Raw genomic sequence first — 20,511 nt, 5'->3', positions numbered from 1 at the left:
CATGCGTTATAAAGGTACCTAACGGCTCGCCAAAAATCGCTTGCCCCCCCCCCACTCTTGGTCCGCCAAAAATCGCTTATCCCTCCCCCTCTCGGCCCGCCAAAAAATCTTTGCCCCCCCTTGCACATGCCAAATTTTTGCCATTTTGGGATCCCAATAATTTGCAAACCTTATTAGCCTTCTCTTAGGCTATAAAGTAGGCTTTACATCATTTAATAATCATAATGGTCTAGTCTAGTATGTACATGTTGCATGTTGCAGCGCAGCAAGCAGGAAAATTTGCATATTTTTTGAAGCCTGGGATTTAATCGTTTCTGTGCAGTTTTTCCTAAGCCTTTTCAGTGCGTTTTATTTAAAAGGCGCCCCAAGAATGTGTGCCAAAAATCACTTGTCCCCCCCCCCCTCAAAAAAATTTCTTGCCCCCCCCCCTCCCAATTTTACCCTCCTCTACATACACCAACATGCCCGGCAAAATGCATAGGCCCCTCATAATGTTCCAGATGAACCCTATCAGATTTAATACCAAAGAACCGGTCAAAACCGTGAAACCCTGCCATGGCATGTGCATGCCAATTTCTCAGAGGAAAAATGACCCAGAAAAAATGGCCAAGTTGCCCGCTTGTTCCCGTTCGTTCACATCGGACAAACAGGTTACAGACGTCATACTTTATACTACAATTCACCATTTATCAAAGAATCACATCAGCCATTTTGGACGCAAATCGTTGCATGTGTGTTGTAAAAATAAGGAGTGAAATTCTTACCTAATTTACGATCAGTCACACACCCTCGCGATCAAAAACACTAGCTTTGACCTTTGACATAAGAGAGATCAAATTCACAAGAGGCTGACATTTTCTTGTTGTTTACGCTGGAATTGTAGGAAAAGGATGTTAACCTTGTGTTGGATGAGTCACACATGGCCAACACTGCTGTAGACTGGCCCCCAGTCTCGGTTCGGTTCCATCTCTGGATAATGTAACAATAAATAATTACATAATGCCCTATGAAAAAAAATGCGAAAGTCCTCTACCCCCCCCCCCCCACCCCCTTATTTTCTTCAATGCCAAAAACCCATTCCTCTTCATCCACAAATCGACGCCACTAATTACACCCACCACAGTCAACCATGCAGCAATATAGAAATATACTCGTATTATAAGTGAACGCGAAAGTCCATTGTATTGGGTTGATTTTTAATGCTATGTAATCTACATTACCAGTCGTTCTCCATGGACCCGAGGGAGGGTCTAACACTGCTGATGCAAGTGTATAGAAATCATCCATGCATCTGGCAAATTTTGTCTTGACAGTTTATTTGTAAACATTTAAGTTGATCAGTGAGATTGACAGTCAGATTGCTACTTAGCAATGCTGAAAAAGTGAAAAACAGAAGACCAGGTAAGCCAATAAGTGAGGTCTAGTAGATGTAGTCAACAGTTTGATACATGATTTACAAACATGAAAATGATCATGAATGATACTGATTTTTACTCTTGAAACCACCACTATGAAACTGAGTAAGCTTTCCATGTGTAATACTTTCCAATTTTCTTTTATACTGTGTAATAAATTGTGTGGTGTTTAAGTTAATTTTTTATTACTTCCGTGGTCTGTGCTGTGCGTCGAGGACTCGAGCCACGAGCGTGACACAAACGTAAACACGGACATGATGACGGAGGGGATAAACCCCAGGGATATTAAAACATTCAGTCACTCAGTTGCAAGACGGTTTACCCATTTGGTTCGTCGTTGCGTAGGGGGAGGAGACCTTGCCACTTTCACGCAATCGCCGATCACCACGCGGGCTTGTACCTGGACCACAGAAGTACTAATACAAATTAACTTTTGACAGTAACATAGGCCTATATTTCCATAAAAAATAGATAAATATTTCTTTTTTCATTAAATGTTAACTTTTAATTTTACTGTCAGATATGTCCCCCCCCCCATAAACATGAGGTCCATAGGCGTAGTCCGCGTAGATCCCTGGGGGATGAGGGGAAAAATTCCCATCCCCAGCGTTTGAAATAAGGCGCATCCTTGTGTCAAATACAGAGGATGTTTAAAGACATTCCCACAACCCAATGGGGTTTCTGACCGGGTGTTTCCATAACCTGACCACCTTTTCTGACTACCTTTTCTGACCACCTTTTCTGACCAGCTTTTACAGTGAGCCCTGTGATATTTGATTCTTACACTAAAGACCACAATGACCTTATCCCAATGCCATAGTCCAATAACATTAACTAAACAATCATAGTGCAAAATTTGACCTCAAGTTGCAGAGTATGAGTTTTTGTACCCCAATTTTCAAAGGTCATTCAATGAATGTACAAAATAATGTATTGGAGTTGAACAACATTTTTAAGGGTACATGGTTGTTATTTCTTCTCACTTTAGATTATTTATTTGTACCTTTTGCTTGTCGAGTACCCTTTGATTTAGTTTTGTTTAATACAGTTTTGTTTGTATATTTAATGTCTTGGATGCACCATCGGATCGAGTCAGTGTCCGATTTACAAATTTTTTCCTACCTGCACTGGTGCATGTAGCCCAAAATTTCTACATGCACAGCAAAAAGTGTGCATGCACCAAAAATTAAAGCAAACATAAAATCACATTGAATCACGATCATTGTCAGTTAAGGGGGTACTACACCCCTGCACAATTTTGTGCCTATTTTTGTATTTTTCTCGAAAATTATAGCGCATTGATGACAAGTAAGATATGTATATTATAGGGGCAAGGACTACAACTACTGCACTGAAAATTTTATTTCAGCACAGACAACAGTTGTGGAGTTACAGTCAAAAATGAGGGAAAACCACTATTTGATCAATAAATCAATAACTACTTGCCTCGAGTTGCTGAATTGTCAGTGCAGTAGTTGTAGTCCTTGCCCCTATAATATACATATTTTACTTGTCAACAATGCGCTATATTTTTTGAGAAAAATGCAAAAATAGGCACAAAATTGGCCAGGGGTGTAGTACCCCCTTAAGCTTGTAATAATATTCCCGGCTCCACTGTCAATGTTGTCATTTTTATGCCGATCACTCGCCGATTTCTTAGCCAAAACACTGGATGCTGTGGCTTCATCTGTTCTAGAACTAGTCGCCGACGAGGTGCACGATTTCCAGAATGATGCAAGTGTTTTTTGAGCTATTTCCTTTTTTGCTGAACAATTTATTATGATTATTTTCCGTACGTAAACAAATATTTCCCACGGTTTAAATTCCGGTTCTTTTTTTTCAATGAAATGAAAATGACAGCTTCTACATGTGCGAGGGTATCGGGAATTGGTGGATGACGTCACATTACGCTAGCCCCTCTAAGGGAAGTCATAGTCTCGGACCAGACTATGTGGCCATCTCGAATGTTCGTTAGGATCGACAAGTATCAGACCGACGCAAACTGGCTGTGTAGGAGACTAGGGAAGTCAATGAAAAAAAGTGACAGTTCTCACGTGATAGGGTATCGGGAATTGTCAATTGCGCGATTTGCGCCAGCCCTTCTAATGAAGTCAGGATATTGCACTAAAAATAGATTGGGTTTTTCCAAATCGGACTGACTGCTTGTTTACTTTTGTATATTGCCTTGTCATATCGCTAGCGCTAAAATCGTACATACATGCACGCGTGCAGGCAGGTAGTGAAAAGCTGCATGCACAGAGGGAATGTTACATGCACTGGTGCAGGTATGCAGGTGGTAAATCGAACACTGGATCGATTCGAGTGCCACTGATGTAAAGCAATTTCCAAATAAAAACTTGAAACTTAAAAACTACAACACTTTCATGGTAAATGAAATTATTTAAAACAAATTTTGCACACACATCCAATTTTCCTGACTTCATTCGAACGAGTGCTCCCTAGTGTTACCCTCAGCACTTCCCTGTTCAGACTTTGTCTGTCTGATGGACAATTAAGGGTATACGAAGTATTGTTGGTCGAAGCAGCAGAAAACAAAGTAGTTCACAGCATCTTGCAAATGGTAGTGAGCTTTAGCAAAAATTGCATTGCTCAATAAGCCCAATCGGCATTGGAAGTTTGCAATGCATTGTGGCCCATTTGTGGGACACATTTTGCAGTTTTGGGACACTTTGTCCTTTGACCTATCGGGAAAAGTCAGAAAAATTGGGGTTTTGTGCGTACAAAATATAATTTAAAACGTGTTTATACTAGAATAAAAACAAACCCCAAAATTTGATTATTGTATAAATTAATTATTTTATTATTTATAATGATAACATTATTACAATGATAAATTAATTATTAATGATTACGAAAGTTACAATGGCGATTGGGCTTATTCATAGCAAGCGTGAAGAATAATTCAAATATCACAGATATACTTTTGTAGGTGCTGCGGTTCTTGAGTTATGTTGTACTGTAAAGAGGGCTGAAAAAACAACACTTTTGTAAAACGTACATAACTCATTAACAATAAATTAAGCAAGTTTTCCAAAGTATATGATTTGTATAATGAACTGCAAAACACCAAAGTGTTATTTTTCAATAATATATTGATTCAGATAATGAAAATCTGCTTCGACCAACAATACCTCGTATTCCCTTAAACCCATATTCACATTCATACTGCACCCTTAATATATCAGGGCATGTATGACAAATACCATGAATATGACCTTGTGAAGTGGTAATTGTGTTTACTTTATTGATTATTGACCCAGCACCTGAAATGATAATTGTCTCCTCTCTAAACTGCCCTGTGAAAAACAAAACAAATTTCACTTGATACTAGTAATTTCAATTTTATGTCACTTTTAACATTCAGAATGGTACAACATTATTGTGCAAAGTGTAGGCCTAAAGATAATAAAAATGAAGCAAACATCAAAATAATGTCAAATAAGATGGTCAAAAAAGATGGTCAGAAAAGGTGGTCAGAAAAGGTACATGTAGTCAGAAAAGGTGGTCAGGTTATGGAAACTCCCTTTCTGACCTTGGCTTTTGTACACATGTGGTACAGTTGATCATACCTTGCATTGGGATTGTGTGCAAATATCTGGTGTTTTCAACTTTTCATCCTATAGCTTCCTATTATTTAACATTGAAAACATCGAGACTTACATTGTAGCAATAAAATTAATGCAGTGGGACAATATGAATGTTTCCTACATGTAGGTAAGAAAATCAAATATCAGTCATAAGTCTCGACTATTAGCTCGTTGGCTGCAGTTTTTAAATTACCATTTTGTGTGTCTGGCAATGGGGACTTTGCCTTTAAAATTAGATTATATCGATCAAATTTCCCAATCATAGTGCATTGTAGGAATGCCTTTAAGCCTCCTGTGCATCAAATACCTGTGAAAGTAGGCGTGGACCCGCAAATTTCCTACACTACGGTACGGGTCTGCAATTGAACCAAGCAAAGAGCAAAAAATCCTAGTTTTGTTGTTCCACTGGAAAATAAAAACATAATATGTCCAGCTCCCTGAGTCTGAGAACACTTTCATTTTTAGTTTCCCATCAAATTTTCAACCCAGGTTTTCAATTTTCTACAATCTACATGTACATACCGTGATTGCCGTAGCTAATTCTCTCTGAAGCAGGAGGTAATTGCTAGATATTGTTTCTATAGTCTACAGTACACCAACATTTAATACCCTTGAAAATTGGTAAGGACCATTGTCATTGAAATTTCAACGGCAAGGGTCTGAAGGACCCTTGGACTTTTTTTCTTATTTCAAAGCCTGCCCATCCCCCAATATAATGTGGCACAGTGTCATTGCCCCGATTTATATCTTCATGGCAGAAATCGCCATGCAATGCATGATGGTAGATCGAATCCACCTGTTCTTCAATATCCACGCATTGTGTTCCGACCTGTAGTGTTAAAATACATGTAGTTTTGAGATGCATAATGGACCGAGGGACATCTGACTAAAGCTATTGACCTGAATTAGCATCGCAAAATGCTACTCACAATTTTGGAATTGGTACTCAAATCTGAAAGTGAGTAGCAGTTTTTGCTACACAAAAAAATATACAAAAATCGATCACTGACCACTGCATTTAATTTTAAAGACGATAGATATAGACATATATAGTTATGGCTGGAATCCACCTGAAAGAATGTTTTAGCGATAAAAAGGTATGCAAAAATATCCACAAAATATGGTGAAAACAAACTGCTACTCACAATTTTGGAATTGCTACTCAAATCTAAAAGTGAGTAGCAGTTTTTACTACACAAAAAAAATGCCTTCCTGGAAGTTCGCAAAGTAAGTAGTCTCCACAGCAGCCTGTTTGGTTCCGCTCCCTCCACAAAATATTTGTGTGGAGGGAGCTGAACCAAACTGGCTGCGTAGAAGACTACAAAATAAAGTCAATAATGCTGATTACTGATTGGTCTGTCACTAATTTAATATTAATATGCTCGATGAAGATGTGAAATTTTATTTTTGGAGTTACGAAATAGGATCATTGCAGACACCAATTTGGTAAGCTTATAATCACTCATTTTTGGGCTGAATCAACTTGCGGAAGCAAAACGTTGGTGAAATTTGTTGAACATTGCGTCCAGCAATACAATTTTGCATCTGGACGTCCAGCAGGAGCCTTGTGTACAATGTAATTATTTATCAGGCGATGTCATTTTGTCGATGTGTGTGGGTTTCTGACCTAATTACACATATGTATCAACCTCATAAAGTCATATTGACCAAAAAGTGCAAATTTTTGCACGCTTCGCACAATTTTATTCCACTTTTACACCGTATTCCACCAGTTAAGTTTCAATATAGCAACAACAAAATTTTTGGACTAGTAATATAAAAGTCACCACAAGTGATGAAGGCTGATGCAATCGTAATGCAACTTGATATTTTTTCTTCACTATTAGGAATACATGTAAACTGTATTGAGAAGATATTGCAACTCGATCAGACGGTCACAGGTACTAAAAGCAGTATATATTGTGTCATAAGTCTAGGAATCACTATGGAGGCATCGACTCTGAGTCCAGACCAACGCTTGGAATTTATTACCAGGAACTTGCAGGTAAGATATCTATAAAGTCTAAAGTCTTTGTCATGTTGAGGAAATACATACGGACGTAATAGAGAACTTTTGGCATGCCAGTACTGTACCATTGCCCATCAACTTTTTGGGTCAGTGGTAAATCAGTAATGTCATTTCTACATTTTGTTTTGTAGTAGTATTTGACACAAGTGATTTTACTCTCGGGTTTTTGACCACTGACATGGTTTTGCATTGCACTCTTGGAAAATTCTTTTTGACTTTTTTGGAAATTTTATCAAAGAATCAAATAAGTGCTTTTTGGAACAAAAATCCCATTTCAGCATTCACATTGTTCACTATATTACTAGAACCAGTGGATTTTTTAAGTGGCTGCCACTGGCTGGTAATAGGTTTCCCTGTCCTATGTTTTCTGAAGAATGTATGATGTCTTTTCATAGCCACATTTGTATTGAATACATTGGCCCCAAATTACCCAATTTTAGGACAACTTCCCTGATTTTTGGACAAAGTTTCACCCTATTTTGGACCAAAATCACCCAATTTTAGGACCATCTTTTGTTGATTTTTGCCCCTCCCCAAAAAAATCACCCCCCCCTTGACCCCTAGAAAAAATTCCTGGCACTGCCACTGCTGTTGCATTGATTTTATTTAATTGACCAGTATTACTTAACCCCCTGAGCACTACCTGCCAATCTAACATTGCCTCTGATTGGTCAATTGCGTGATATCTTCACTTTAATCACCAATCAGAATGGAGGTTTGCAAATAATTCACCCCAATTTGTTTGCAAGGTGAAATTATTCAAACAATGTTCAAAGAAGTTTTCATTATCAAATGGACCAATGTCCATTTGATAATGAAAACTTCTTTTTTTCCAATAGGCAGGTAGTTTTCATAGGGTTAAACATTTTGTATTTCATTTCAGGAAACTCTAGGTGAGGACAAACTAAAGGGATTACTGCAAGAAGGCAAAGATGTGAACATCTACTGGGGAACGGCCACTACCGGCAAACCTCATGTGGCTTATTTTGTACCCATGAGCAAGATTGCAGACTTCTTGAGAGCAGGATGCAAGGTAATCTTATTGGCATTTTAAAGTTCTTGCGAGATATTAAATTCCACATTTTAAAACTCGTATTTTCAGAGATATGGGACATTCAAACCAGGGTTTTTTGTTGCTATGTTTATTATTGCAAAAGTCAGTCATAATTGATTTGAACTTATTACATGCAGAAAGTGTGTACCAGGCCAGCTATGTATGGTACGCACTGTATACGCTGGAATAGCATTTATTACAGGCCATTTTTAGAATGATAATTCCCATTAAAATCATTAGGTAAGCTTAAAACTCACGCTGAAATATTTTTGTTATTTCCCCAAACCCCTACCCCTAGCTTGAAGAAAGTTTTTGCAATGTGTTTATAAATGATAACCAAGAACTTCTGAACATATCTTTTCATCACAACAATTTTAGAAACAAAGTAAGGAAGCAAGAATATTTGAAAATCTCCAAAAACTTGGTGGGGCAGGGACGATATACTGTACATGTTATTTATTTTACTTCGCCTACATGTAAGGGTGTCAATTTAAAGCCAGCAATATAGGGCAGATGTTGGTGGCCTGAAGTTTGAAAATGTGACCCGGCAGCACAAACGAGCCGTAAATTCCCTAAATTGTATTCTGAGTTATGGTGTAAAATGTGTACGAAGGTCGTATTCATCAGTCACTAAAGCTGGCGCGACATCTGTCTTATTTTGATAGTCACAACACCAATCAATAATCCTATTATTGAAGTGGATAATAAGCTTCTACCTTAGATGGCTATAGAACTTTGAATAACTCTGGTCTTTGTTTGCTTTTGCTAAATCCTTTTCAAGTGGTGGGTTATTTGTATAGGTATGCATAACCAACAATTAACAATGAGAGAACCTTCTTAAACCTAGTTGACTTGGGGATGATTTGAAATGACCGCCAATTATGACTGTTTGATATTTATTGCCAGCAATGTGGAAAAAGAGACACACATAGAAACGAAAAAAGCTATAATTTTGTTGAAGGAGCAAAGTTTAACTAACCATAACTCCGCTTCTGGATATCGTTTGAAGTCAAATGATATACCATTTTAAGTTTATGATGTTTATTTTTAAACACGAAATAAAACAAAATTGACCGGGGAGGAATTTACGGCTCATTCGCCGTGGGACGGTCACAAATGGTGTTTATTTTATCAGTTTGTGCATCTGACTTCTTCATGCTTGCATCTGCTTTGTGAGTCTTATGTTGTTCATATTTGTTTTGTTTCAGGTAACCATACTCTTTGCTGATCTTCATGCTTACCTAGACAACATGAAAGCACCATGGGATCTACTAGCCAAACGTGCTGAATATTATGAACATATCATCAAAGCTATGCTGGAATCTATCGGGGTACCGTTGGAAAAACTCAACTTTGTCAAAGGCACTGACTTCCAGCTTAGCAGGTAAGTCAGGGTGTTGAATCCAGGAAGCGTACAATGTATTCCAGGGATATTTTGGGATTTGGATGGAAGGGTGTAAGAGAAATTCATTTATGAAAGAATAGGAAATTTGATCAAAAAGGAAATTTGGCTTAGGCCTAAAAAATAGTTTGCATTGCCCTTAAAGCTCCAAAATTGTGGTTGGTCGGTCTGTGGCTATTTTTTTGGTGCCACATAAAATGTTAAGAAATGCAAGTTCACCATAGAATACAATGATAAACAATGATTATTAAGGTTTGTCAGGTGTTTTTTGAATATATCATAGTTGTGCAATAGGAATTACAAATAGGCAAAATATTTTGCAAATTTTATACCAAATAATTTGAAAAAAAGCAAAACAACAACCAAAAATGCAACCTTTTTTTTCTTCAGATGTTCGGTTGGTCAAAAAGGGTGCCGGGGTAATCAAACTTCTTATTTTTAGGCATTATCTTCAAGGAAAAAAATCCAGCCCTGGTCTACACTTCCTATTAGACTTGCAATTAGCCATACATCTGTAAAAAATTTGCTGCACTTTGGCATGGCTTATAATTTATTGTCTTTTGAGGTATGAAGGCACGATGGTTTTGTATTGCAAATTTTATCTTGCCAAATTGCACTGTATTTTGAGTCAGCAAAAAGCAAAATTTCTGTTATGGACCTTTTATAGGGACAAGTTGTGGAAGTGTATGCAATGAAGTTCTCATCTACCAAATTGTGCGAATTGCTGTTAAGGGGGTACTACACCCCTGCCCAATTTTGTGCCCATTTTTGCATTTTGCTCAAAAATTATAGCACATTGGTGACAAGTAAGATATGTATATTATAGGGGCAAGGACTACAACTACTGCACTGAAAATTTTATTTCAGCACAGACAACAGTTGTGGAGTTACAGTCAAAAATGAGGGAAAACCAATATTTGATCAATAAATCAATAACTACTTGCTTTGAGTTGCTGAATTTTCAGTACAGTAGTTGTAGTCCTTGCCCCTATAATATACATATCTTACTTGTCACCAATGTGCTATAATTTTTGAGAAAAATGTAAAATAGGCAAAAATTGGGCAGGTGTAAAATTCTTAATCCTCAATTTTGTTCTGTTATCCATTTTCACTTTTTGAAAGTCTTCTGGTTCAGATTCTAGAAAGAAACTCTAATACAATGTTTTATCAGCAACAAACAATTTGGTTGATATAATAATTTGGTGATGGGGCTGAAAACCTAGAACTCTCTCTAAAATTTCTTCACTTATATTCATTTGGAATGATTATTATTTAGATTATTAATTTTTAATAATTTTTCAATGTTTTTATTGTTGCAGAGAATATACTTTAGACATGTACAGATTATCATCAGTGGCAACAGAGGTAAGGTCCTTTAAAAACAGTGTAATATTCTAGTCAAATCTCCTCATTATAATGGATTAACTGTTACTGTTAGTAAGCATCAGAAATCAGTGTGGTCTGTGTAAAATCCTTTTGAGGGGTCCAGGTATTTTACATGTGGTGTATCAGGGTCAGTTGTCTGAAGGGACAACAACAACAAAATTCCCAGTAGGCATCATTTTGGTGATAAATTGTCTTTTTGGGGAGGGGGTGAAATTTTCTTTTTTTGGAAGTGTGGCGTTGAAAATTTCTTTGGGCTGGATTGAGCTCTAAAACCAACTCATTTGGGGCTTCAACCCTCTCCCCATCCTCTGCAAAGACATGTTGCTCAAAATACTGTATAAGCCAATATTTTCTATGTACAGTAATTTTTGCGGTTGCAAGCATCGCTAAGATTTTCGCAGGGTGATGATTTCATGGTTGTAGATTTCTTAGTAATTAAGCTTAATCATTGAGCATATTCGTTGAGGGTTGAAATTTGTGGGCTCATGTCAAACCACAAAAATAATACCACCGCAAAAATTTCAGCTTAAACAGTAAGGTGAGCCTCATGCCAAAAGGATGTGGAATCACTGCAGTCCCACTGATACACTTGTTCATGGACCCACAGGGCCAGTGAAATTTTGTCACCAAAGTCAGCAAGGCAGACATGGTGTTCCTGTATCATCAATTCATGGCATTACCTGTTGTTGATTAACCCTGTGAGAACTACCTGCCTATTGGTCAAAAAGGAGTTTTCATTATCAATTGGACCAATCAGTAACATTGTTAGAATAATTTCACCACGCAAAAAAATTGGGGTGAATTATTTGCAAAACTCCATTCTGATTGGTGATTAAAATGAAAATATCATGTAATTGACCAATCAGAGGCAATGTTAGATTGGCAGGTAGTGCTCAGGGGGTTAAAGCAAAGTCATACAAAGTGTCACAAAATGTGGACCAGTGTAACATTAAAATTTTGGAATTTTAGTTTGAGATTTCAAACCCAGGGCTCAAATGGCCTTTGTAGATTTTGTATTATTTTGAGTACTGACACTGACATACCGATGTACACCAGTCTGAAACATGAACTGGCCCTCACAGTTATTTTTTTTAAACTCTGTGCTTCATTTCTAGAGCTGTACTGTAAATTCAGGAATTCAGAACAAATGGGAAGAATATGGAAAAGCTTTATTGATAACAAAATTATTGGAATATTGATAACAAAATTGACTTGATTCAAAAATTATTGGAATATTGCAATTCGCTGTAGAAGTGACGTAAGGCTACCATAGCAATAGATGAATACAATTTTTGAATATATCACCCTGCACTACAACATTCACACGATACCTATGCACCAGTGTTCGAATTAAGCAATTTTTGAGGTTGTCCGCCGGACAACCTCAAAAAATGTTTTGGTTGTCCGGAAATATTTTTGGTTGTCCGAAATTTTAATGAACTTTTTAAGCTTAAATTTGCAAGTTTAAAAACATACACTGCCGTCAAATTCACACATCACACACTTTCCCCAAACTCACCTTGTTGCTAATAAAATATCAAATATATCCAAGAAAATACAAGTTGCATGTTCATCAATTATTTATCATCAATAAATCCATGTTTGTGCCGTATTTTATGCTTAAAGGCAGTCAGAATTCATGATTGTTTTCAAGAAGTCAAGATTTTAATATGTACGCAAAATTCTCCATTGAAATATACCTCATTAATTATTCATGAGCTCATAGGGAAATCCCCCAAAGAGACAATGGGTCTTTTGAAACTGATCTGATCTGAATATTTTTTATGCACATTATAATTTATTGCCTCGTGTCTTGAAACTTATAATAATATCATCAATCACTTAGCAACGGTCAGAGGTCAGATTTTTTGCCTGGGTTTTTGCTGACAGCCAGTTTTTCTTTAGACATGATTTTACTATTGCAAGAGCTTGACAGATTCGGGAACCATGCTAGCCCTCGACCGACCGTATGTCAAAATGCCCAAACCAGCTGTTTACATTTACCGATGCACATGTCCAAGGTTGGGTATTTATAAAATACTGGCTACAAATTATGGGTGTTTTTTACTACATTGGTCATGATTTCTTCTGAAAATTTCAAGATGATAATACAATGCATTTTATATTAAGCTTATTCAGTAACAGTGGTGCACATTTTTCTGCCTCCGCAGGAGGTAGTTTGCTTTGAAATTGACACCTAAAATGCCGCACATTGCGCGGCATGTAGGCCGATTGTACAAATTTATATCCTGACAAGTACTCTACTTTCCGCCCAATATTGAGAGCCCAATATATATCCCCCACCTCTCTGCGCCATACATAAATTCGCCTATCGCCATTTCCGAATGTTCAAAAAGGTAATCACGCTTCCTCAGCATGTGCAATAAATTAGCATTAAAATTAATCTTATTCTATAGGGATTCTAGAAACACCTAGCAGGTGGCGCCAATGGCGTGGGTCTATCAAGTTAATGAATTATGCATTAGAATATTTTCAAACTCATATGTTGTATAATTGAAGACCGATTTAAAAAAGACTAGCTTGCGTATGCCGTCCTGTAAACCAGACCAAAATGCCATACCGCGCAGGTCAGCAACCAATCACGGCGCGCCTTTGTCATGACGTCAGACGCAAACTAGTCTTTTTTTAATTCGGTCTTTAATTATAGGTTTTAGCCTCAGCGCTCAGCAGCAGCTTTATCGTAGAAGTCAAGTTGGAAAACCGTTATGCTGTGGCAATGGGAATACACATCAAACAAGGTTTAATTTCATGATTACATAAAACCTGATTATCAATGCAAAAACTTTGGCTGGAGAAGTTGAAGCTGACGTTCATGGCGACACTTTGGATGTGATAATTTGACATCATGGATTGTTTTGTGCAAAATTGAGGTATTTTTGTGTCACAAGCGAGTCAGCAGACCGACTGGTATGCATGCTAGGCTCGACTAGGCCACAATCATGATCATGATGCATTTGAACTGCAATGTATGGTATGATACGCCTAGCCGCGCCTATAGCCGGCTTCATTGCTGTTCAAATACATGTACTAAAGTATTGCAATTTTATTGCGTTGATATAATTCGGAATAATTCGTTTTAAAGTATTTGCTTCCCCAATTCCCATGCGGGGATGGTCATGTATCAGTTTTTTTATGTTCTACTGAGTACTGTTGCAATATTTTTGCATGCATACCCATGACCGTTTCAAGACTTTGACTGAGAAATTTGCTTTTTGTTTGTTAAGATAAAAATAAAAATAAAATGCAAGAATCATCTTTCCCACACAATACTTCTTACAAACAAGGTGTTGATATTGGCCCTTCGATGCAAGACAAAGCACAAATGAAGGAAACAAAACAATAATGTTTTTGATTTTTTATTCAATTACACATACAAAAGAGTAATGGCCTATAAAAAGACCCCCCTAAATATAATAATATTAATATTATTTTAGTCCTGAATACAAAATATAATCAACAAGCATAAAAAAAATCTGATACTAAAATTTGTTACTCTGAAACGTTACAATCGTAATTTTCAGTCAAAAAATCCACGAGAAATGACTCTTGATACAACTTGGGCATAGGCCTATATTTAAAAAAAAAAACAGAAACGGCTGCCTGCATCTGGAACTCTTCATATCTGAAAGATTGAAGGTCTTATTTCATACATCAGAATTATCTGCAAGATTGAAAGATGGCTTTAGGTGACCGTGGCCCTATTGGCTAATGCACAAATTTAGATTTTCTTTCCATTTAAATAATATGTTAAAGCTTATGCCCTGTAGATTACATTAGGTTCTTGAGATATAGCCTGTCAAAATGGCGCGAAACCAAAACAAAAAATTGGCAACAACTTTCTTTTTATTTTCTATATTTTTGACAAGTCCAGTTGCCAGATGATTTTCTAATTACATGCATGAATTTGCAAAGTAAAGATTTCAGATACAATTAAAAGAGCTATAGTACTGAGGCATGGTACATGGGTAGAACACACACTGTACTACAAAAGTACGGTTGCGTTTTGGCAAATTTCAATTTGCATAATTAATTAGGGCCACTTATTAGAAAAGTTGATTAGGGCCCTAATTAATTATGCAAATGGTAATTTGCATGGAAAAAACATCCATGGGTTTTATATCTTATTTTGTAGCCGATCTGAACATTTTACTTTGTACAATTCTTGCATATATAATTAGAAAATAAGGCCTACCTGACAACATTGCATAACAAAAATAAAAGAAATTTGTTGCCAACTTCTTGGTTTCAAGCGCCATTTTGACAGGCCATATATTTTGGTAACCGAATATCCGATTAAAATAAAATTTTCAGTCTTGTAATCAGGAGAGAATGGACTCACATATTTCAATCAGACAAAAATCTATCCAATAGCGTTACCTTAAAGCTAGCATTATAAGTGTCTCCTTAACTAATAACAAAAGGTGCCCACTGGTATCTTGGAGGCATTGTCTTTTTTAAAGACATTTCTTGTTTATGGTTGTAACTTGTAATCCAGACTTGTAATCGAACGCAAAGGACTGAACTTCCCCCGATGCATGAACTTTTTTTCCGGTATCGAGGGGGCTCGATAAAGTAAACAGATAATGGCTGCGATTGAGTTTCGCAGCTCATGGGTTGTGGAACCACGTTTAAATTAACATTTATTTTATTAAAAAATAGTTTCACATTTTAAATATTACCATCGGCTAAAAGATACTCGTACAAAGGTGAGTTTTGGCTACAGATTTATAGTTGTCCGGCGGACAACCGAATCAGTATTTTTGGTTGTCCGGCGACTTTTTTAGTTGTCCCGGGCGAACGGACAACCAAAATTTCGAACGCTGCTATGCACTGAACCATATCATGCTGATCACTCGCACCTGTAAGATTAGTGTCTTTGAAAAGAGCGGTATTGTATTCAATCTATGATTGCAGACACACAGGTGATGAGTGCAATCTGCTTGTAGTGCAAAGCGATATAGTCAAAAATTGTATTAATCTCATGCTATGGTAGTTAATCCAATTATGACGTCACTTCTACAGCAAACTGGCTAAGAATTTAAATAATGTATTAGTATTATTCCACATACATTGGACCACACAACAAGAAAAATATCAGACACTAACAATTTGAAAAGGCAAAAAAAATAAACTTAATAGCTACAATAACAACTTGTCTGTAAATTTGATATTTTCACATAGCATGATGCCAAGAAGGCTGGTGCAGAAGTGGTAAAGCAGGTGACCCATCCATTACTGAGTGGCTTACTGTACCCAGGACTACAGGCCTTGGATGAAGAGTACCTCAAAGTAGACTGTCAGTTTGGCGGAGTGGATCAGAGGAAGATCTTCACGTTTGCTGAGAAATGCTTGCCTGCATTGGGATATGCCAAGAGGATACATCTTATGAATCCTATGGGTGAGACTTTGAGAAACAGAATGAATTTTGTCTTGCCTGAACATTGTTCACAAGAACAACTTCTGAATGTTGTTCAGAAGAGACTATGCAATCACTATTTCTGTCTGTATGCATCAGTGTTTGCCTGCAAACGAGGTCACATACAAGACTTTCCACATTTAAATTATGAATTTACCTGCAAACAAGCACCGTGGAGGTCCGCAGTAGGTCACAATTGCATGCCAAATGCATTTTATCTGCTATTGTGCATTAAATATAGTGACCTCTGTTGGTAGGCGTATTTCGTATTGTGTATCAAACACCATTTTGGTCCTCGGTTTGTTGACTAAATGTTGATTTAGATGTCCTCGTTTTGATAGAGCAATACACAATGTCAGCAGTTGCTGGCAAACACAAGAAGGGGTTTATGTATGTGTATGTGCTAATTTGGTTTTAAGTTTTGTAATATAGACGCCATGAGGCAGCTATTTGTATGCTAACATTGTTGAAGATTAATAGGAGAAAGCTGCTTTCTGTTTCACTAATAAGGCAGCCACTTGGATGTTAACATCAGTACCAGCTGATCAAAGATTGATGCCTTGTGCTGCTGATAAATACTTGCCTCAATTGGGATATGCCTAGAGGATACATCTTATGAATCTTATGGGTGAGAAACAGATGGAATGGTTTTTAAAAATTTGTTGCAAAAATGTTCCCACCAGCCCTTCAACTGCCATTGTAGTTAGCAAATTCTGTTTAATTCTGTTTAATTAAGAGCTACGTATATAGGTAAATTAACTTAGTATTTTTTGGCCAAGCTGGAACGTAACTGTTGCATCCATGTAGCGTACTAAGCGCAATATAGCAATGTAGCGCAATGTAAGGCACATGCATGCTTTCTTCTGTACCACACTATATGTGACTCCACGCCACAACTGAGCCCGGATGTCGCCCCTAGACCATTTTGAGGTTTTGGCATACTTGCAAAGGCCATACCATAAGCTTTAAAAAAACACTTCAACCAGCTTCATAGCATATCTAGAAGTATAGTTATGGTCGTTCAAAGGTGTCACGGTTTCAAAACGCGAAACCAAGAAAACACAGTTTAAAGTCAGGGGTTTCAAAATTTTTAAATGATTTACAACTTTTGACCATAGCAACCATTACCTTCCATACATGCTATTACCACCAAACTTTGCACAGACACTTATTATATCCTATCCTAATTATTAAAAGAGAAAGAAACCACACTTTTTAATGAGTTATTGATTAGATACTCATTAATAAGTATCGGATATCGTTAAGAATAAACGGATGAAAATTCACACACATAACCATGTCCAATAATGTTGACATCAGCTGTGTTAACGAAAGCTTTTAGACTATTTATACAATAAAAGCAAATAAGAAACACTTAAAACAATTTTAAAAAATATAAAGATAAACACTAATTAATACTAATTAACATCTTACACCATCACCATAGCAACAGAACAAACAAGAGCACCAATGGTGCTGTAGCTCATTTTCCTTAATTAAATATGCAAATTAGCTAATTAATATGCCTAACATTTGAGTATTTTTTGTTTATATCAGTTACTTTGTACCAAGTTTTGAATTTCTATGATCTTCACACAAAAACCGATTACACCTGTCTCACCTTAATATAAAGCAGGGCTAAATTTTTACGAGCTGCATAGTCAATAAGATAACAATAATGTTAATTGGACCACTAAGTACTTATCTTGGAGACAAACAATGAAAAATGTTTCAACTAACCCCAATCTCCCCCATTATTTGAACAGTAAATTTACATATAGTTGTACAACAATCAACATTGAATAACAGTTAGTGATCTTCAGAAAAAGTGTAAAACAAACCATTTGGGCTGGTAAATTGGGAGGGAGCTAGCAGACCATGAATGTGTCTGTAATTGCTTCCATAAGTAATTTTGTCCAGTATCAGTTTAACAAAGGCTAATATTCATATCTAATCTCCAATACTAGAAGTTTTGCTGAATTTAGATGCTCTGGGTTTGCAGTGATAGTTGCTCCATAGACATTTGTGTAATTTCTGCATTCAATATTGTACACATTTTACACCTGGCAGCTATTGCAGGATGGGTTTTCTTGCCCTAAACCCCTAATGTGTACTTTATCTCTTATATACAAAATTGTAAAAACACATCTAGGTAGGGTTTATGCAATAGCTGTCAAGTGCTTTATTTTTAAGATTATGTACAATATAGAATGCAGAAATTGTCAAATGTCTATAGGGTAGCTATTACAGATACGACCTTCTCGATATCATTACAACTTTCAAAAAATGTTTGCCTGACCTAATTAAGTGTATTTAATTAGCTCTCAGTTTATTTACTCAGTATTTTATGACTGCTAAGCCTCTATAGTTGTTTACTGGTCCCCCAAAACCTCCCAATTGGAAACATATTACACATTATTAGCACATAGTAGCACCATTGAGTTATTAGTTGGCCTTGGTGCAATATCTATGGACTTGCCAATATAAGGCAAAGCAACCCTGAAAAGCAAACATTGAAGGAACAAAATTCAACATCTCTTTTACAAAATCGCCAGATCAAGGAGTTTGTACAGTGTTTGTAATATGAAAAGCACCACAAAAAGTCTGCATAGGAGACTATTCCATGAAATTTGGTAAAAATTTTCGTAACAAAATGCTCTAAAAATGACACTTTCCGTCCGAATGCGCAAATAATACGCAAATAACTAAACTTATGAATTTAGATGCCATTTCGAGTTTGTACCATTTTTGCATTGCGATTTTTAAGTGTTTTATTTTTTCTGTGAATTCTACAATCATCAAATACATGAAAGACAGGATTATAGTATCAATTGGAACACTTAATTATCACCACAAATAACTGTGTCATTAGCATGATGACCCTCGACAGCACTTATTGAACTGCCCGCTCTGAAAAGAGCGCTAGGCTGGGTATAATGCTTTTGTAATGTTAACAGCAAGTTACCATAATTTAAACATTCTTAGTATGTAACTTCTGTGCTAAAATATAAAGATAAACACGAATTAATACTAATTAACATCCGTACTGCGCAGAATCATTGGGTCAGCTGACGTATTTCGAACAATCAAACAGTCCATTCGCACGATCTTGGCAACAGATGAACCAGATGTTTATACTAAAATAGGGTCATGTAAAATGGCCTCTCATTGGCTAATAACAATGTTTACTTGAAAAAATCCGCTAGAAAATGAATCTGGAAATCCCCAGCTTTCCGGCAATACCAAACATGGCGGCACTCGAGCGAGAGAAGTTTTCGTAGCAGTGGACAAATTTCACGATTATTTCGACGCTCTAAAACACTTTTACTCAATTTTAGGAATATTTTTAGAACGACAAGCTTCAGAAAATGAGGTTTTTTACTTGTTTCTACTCTATATTTTGCAATGAAACTTGGACTAGTGTAAGAAAACATATTAATCATTTCAAATCTTTAAAAATCTCATTATTCATCGGAATGACCTTTCAAGCCAATTTTCACTGTAGCGCAAAATCAAGTTTAGCGACATCCGGGCTCAGTTGTGGCGAAGGGTCACATATGTGCATGTGTGTTTATCGCGGATCCACTAATGTTCCAAGTGTTCAGACTTGACCAAGAATTACCTAATTTACCTGTAGTGGCTATAATTGAATGAATTTGAAGAAAGACTTGATGTATCTGAAGACAGAAAATTGACAGATATTTTCCTTGTTGTTTTCCATCTGCCATTGCAGTGCCTGGATTAACAGGAACAAAGATGAGCTCATCTGAAGAAGTAAGCATTTGATTTCTCATTGGGGTTATTACAGTTGAAATCCATACACTCTTATGGAAGACATGACATTAATCTACCACACAGATGGTGTAGATTTCAAACGGAATCACTCATTTCGGTAACCGCATTTTCACACTATATGTTTGGAAGATTGAGGCCATGTCTTCCATCAAGGGGGTGTATGGATTTCAACTGGAATAGCCCGTTTATTGCAGTTGGCATTTTGTTTTGCTGATATACAATAAACTGCACACAAAAAAGTATGGTTACCCTTAAATAAGTCAATTAGCAGTCAAGTTAGCTCAATCGATAAGGCGTTCGACTGTGGTGCAAGAGGTTGTGGGTTCGAACCCTGGCGGTGCCTAGTACGTTCACGTGGAAAGAAAATTGAGTTAGCTTGAAATTC

General features: G+C 36.8%; 1 protein-coding gene across 1 annotated transcript in view; it reads left to right on the top strand.

The window, feature by feature from the left end:
- Positions 1 to 1,258: 1,258 nt before the first annotated feature.
- Positions 1,259 to 20,511, top strand: part of LOC140157132 (tyrosine--tRNA ligase, cytoplasmic-like) — a 46,377-nt gene continuing 27,124 nt past the window's right edge. The window contains exons 1-7 of the mRNA XM_072180211.1: positions 1,259 to 1,401; positions 6,871 to 7,028; positions 7,936 to 8,085; positions 9,315 to 9,490; positions 10,828 to 10,873; positions 16,097 to 16,313; positions 20,065 to 20,105. Coding sequence (XP_072036312.1) covers positions 6,969 to 7,028; positions 7,936 to 8,085; positions 9,315 to 9,490; positions 10,828 to 10,873; positions 16,097 to 16,313; positions 20,065 to 20,105 — 690 coding nt within the window. The 5' untranslated portion in view covers positions 1,259 to 1,401; positions 6,871 to 6,968. The remainder of the gene's footprint in view (positions 1,402 to 6,870; positions 7,029 to 7,935; positions 8,086 to 9,314; positions 9,491 to 10,827; positions 10,874 to 16,096; positions 16,314 to 20,064; positions 20,106 to 20,511) is intronic.

This window comes from Amphiura filiformis, chromosome 7 (assembly GCF_039555335.1).
Source record: "Amphiura filiformis chromosome 7, Afil_fr2py, whole genome shotgun sequence".
Taxonomy (NCBI): domain Eukaryota; kingdom Metazoa; phylum Echinodermata; class Ophiuroidea; order Amphilepidida; family Amphiuridae; genus Amphiura; species Amphiura filiformis.
Note: the sequence above shows the minus strand (reverse complement) of the source record. Positions and strands in the feature narration are given on the sequence as shown.